Raw genomic sequence first — 2383 nt, forward strand, 5'->3', positions numbered from 1 at the left:
GAGGGGACACATTTATTTTGCAAAACATTTTTGAAATCCATGCATAGTTTCTTCATAATGTGTATCATCCATGAAGTTCTTGAAGACCCCTTGTAGCTATGGAAGGTGACAGAAATCTGCGTGTACCCGATGTGTGAATGTGGAGCATATGGAGTATACGGGGATGGAGATGTGTGGGAGGAAGAGTCTATGCGTGGAGTGCATGCGGAGTGGTGAGAGAAAGTGCTTCCGTGGAAGGGGATCTGCAGCTGTGGATGCGGGGCGCTATGTGAGTATATGCATTGTGGGGGTGACGAGTAACTGTATAGATGGGGGTGGAGGGAGGTAAATGTGTGCACATGTGAAGGTTTATGGGTGTGTAGACATGGGTGTGTACGTATGGAGTGTTTAGGAATGTGAGGGCAGGGGTAGGGATGAAGACAGGACACTAAAACATCGGTGGATCCTACCAAACTCAACCAAGCAAAAATTTGGGCACAGAGGCCTGGCTCGAGACCTTAGAGAATGTGTGAAGTCCGACTTGATTTTCCAGTGGCATCTAAACATTCCACGAAAGGGCTTGGGGATATGGGGATGCCGCCGACACTTGGGCAGGGGCCATGGGATAACGCTTCGACTCTAGTCCCTAGCGCCAGCTAGAGAACCAAGACTGCCTGCTTTTAACTCCCCAGAATTCTTTCTGCCTCCACCCTCGAAGAGCCAGCCTTCCTTCTAGGCAGGGAACCATACCTAGCACCCCAACCCGATAGTTGAGGGTGATGACGATGACGTTGCCATAACTGGCAAGGACGCTGCCATCGATCATGTTGCCTGTCCCTTCCATGTAAGAGCCTCCGTGGATGTAGACCATGACGGGCTTAGCACCACTGTCCCGGATGTCTGCAAGGAGAAGGGGTTCGAGACACAGGCTGGGTAGGATGCCCTTCCTCCCCACCCCCGCCAACCCTGGGGGGGTGTGGACAGCAAAGCTATCCCAGGAGCCAGGACACCACTGCCATCTCTGAGGGCAGGACTCATAGGGCTGCTCCAGCATTGGCCAGACGATTGGATTTCAGTGATGTTTTTAAGACTCTAGATTCAAGATCCTCCCAGCTGAAGGCAGCCAGGTGGGCCTGAGATGCTTGGGCCTCGGCCAGGCTGAGGCTGGGTCCTGAGGAAGAGAAAGGCCTGGTCCTTTAGTCACATCAAGCGAGTCCCTGCCCTGGGCCCCCTGGAGTCCTGGGACCTGATATGGCTTTTAGAGAGCAGGGGCTGGGGAGCCCTGAAACCCCCAAGACTAGACCAGTTACATGGAAAAACGGCCATTGGCAGCAGCTGGCCCCCCCAGTGCAAACAGAGACAAGAGGTGTGGGAATAAGGACAGGGAGGTAACGAGGAAGGATGTGATGAAATGGGGGTGACTGGCAGAGATGGGGCGGGGGGAACCTTATTGAGATGGTTTCTCAGTCACGTGCCCATTTACCCATTTTCTCTGGGCAGACTTAACCAGAAATACTGGGGGTGAGGCAGAACTAAGAAAGAGAGCCTGACCGCAATCAGCATTAAAATGAAGACAGAACCTCCCCAGAGGCCATTCAACCAGGGACCATCAAGCAGCAGCTCCCAAGCACAGGCAGTATGGCGTCAGGGCTGGGGCAGTAGAGAAGGCTCCAGGCCTGGCCACCTCTGCCTGTGGCCTGTCAGTCTATGAGCTGGACTGACACTCTCTGCCACAGCAGCACAGCCCTACCCGTCACCAGTGGGCCCCTCTGAGCTGTCTGGTCCCTCCAGGGGCAAAGGGGCAGGAGCAGGGCATGGAGGCAGAAGGGAATGCTCTCTGCTATGGAGCAAACAGAAGCTGTTTTCCCAAGGAGGAAGGCTGGTCCGATTATCACGTGCTGACAGCTGTGGCATCCTGGCCTCAGCCTGGCATTGCAGCGCACGGTCTTTTAGGCTCTGTCCTGACCCATTGCAGCCCCTGGCCCTAAGACCATCGTTCTCTTTCTAGGAGAAGGCTGGGGAGGTTCTCAGTGCTGCTATCCTCTGCCCCTTTGGTTGTCACTGTCTCACTCCTCAGCTGGCCGTCCTGTTGGGCCCTCTCCTGGGAACCAGCCTCCCTGTGAGACCCAGGAGTCTCCTCGATGACACCCAGGTATCTCCTCATCATCCAGTTTCCTCTGTGCCTCTCCCTGCCTTCCCTGGTCCTGCCTTCTCTCCGCTGTCCCTGCTGCTCAGCCGAGGCAGGTGCCCATGAACCACGCAGACGGGAGAGGGTGGGGGCCAGGCTGAGGAGAATGCCCTCCCAGGGCTCTGCTTCTGGTTCCCTGCTCCGGCCAGCCGCGTCCATTGCCCCGGAACTCCCAGTGGCCAGTGAGGCCAAAGACGGATGAACGGCCCAACGGCC

At 56.1% G+C, this 2383-nt stretch overlaps 1 protein-coding gene across 3 annotated transcripts in view; it reads right to left on the reverse strand.

Annotated features, from left to right (window-relative positions):
- NLGN3 (neuroligin 3) overlaps positions 1-2383 on the reverse strand; it is a 23786-nt gene that overhangs the window by 13414 nt on the left and 7989 nt on the right. For all 3 annotated transcript variants that reach the window (XM_006146129.1, XM_006146128.1, XM_006146127.1), the window contains one exon: positions 730-879. In XM_006146129.1, coding sequence (XP_006146191.1) covers positions 730-879 — 150 coding nt within the window. The remainder of the gene's footprint in view (positions 1-729; positions 880-2383) is intronic.

The sequence above is a fragment of the Tupaia chinensis genome, unplaced genomic scaffold (assembly GCF_000334495.1).
Source record: "Tupaia chinensis unplaced genomic scaffold, TupChi_1.0 Scaffold000165_2, whole genome shotgun sequence".
In the NCBI taxonomy this organism is placed as follows: domain Eukaryota; kingdom Metazoa; phylum Chordata; class Mammalia; order Scandentia; family Tupaiidae; genus Tupaia; species Tupaia belangeri.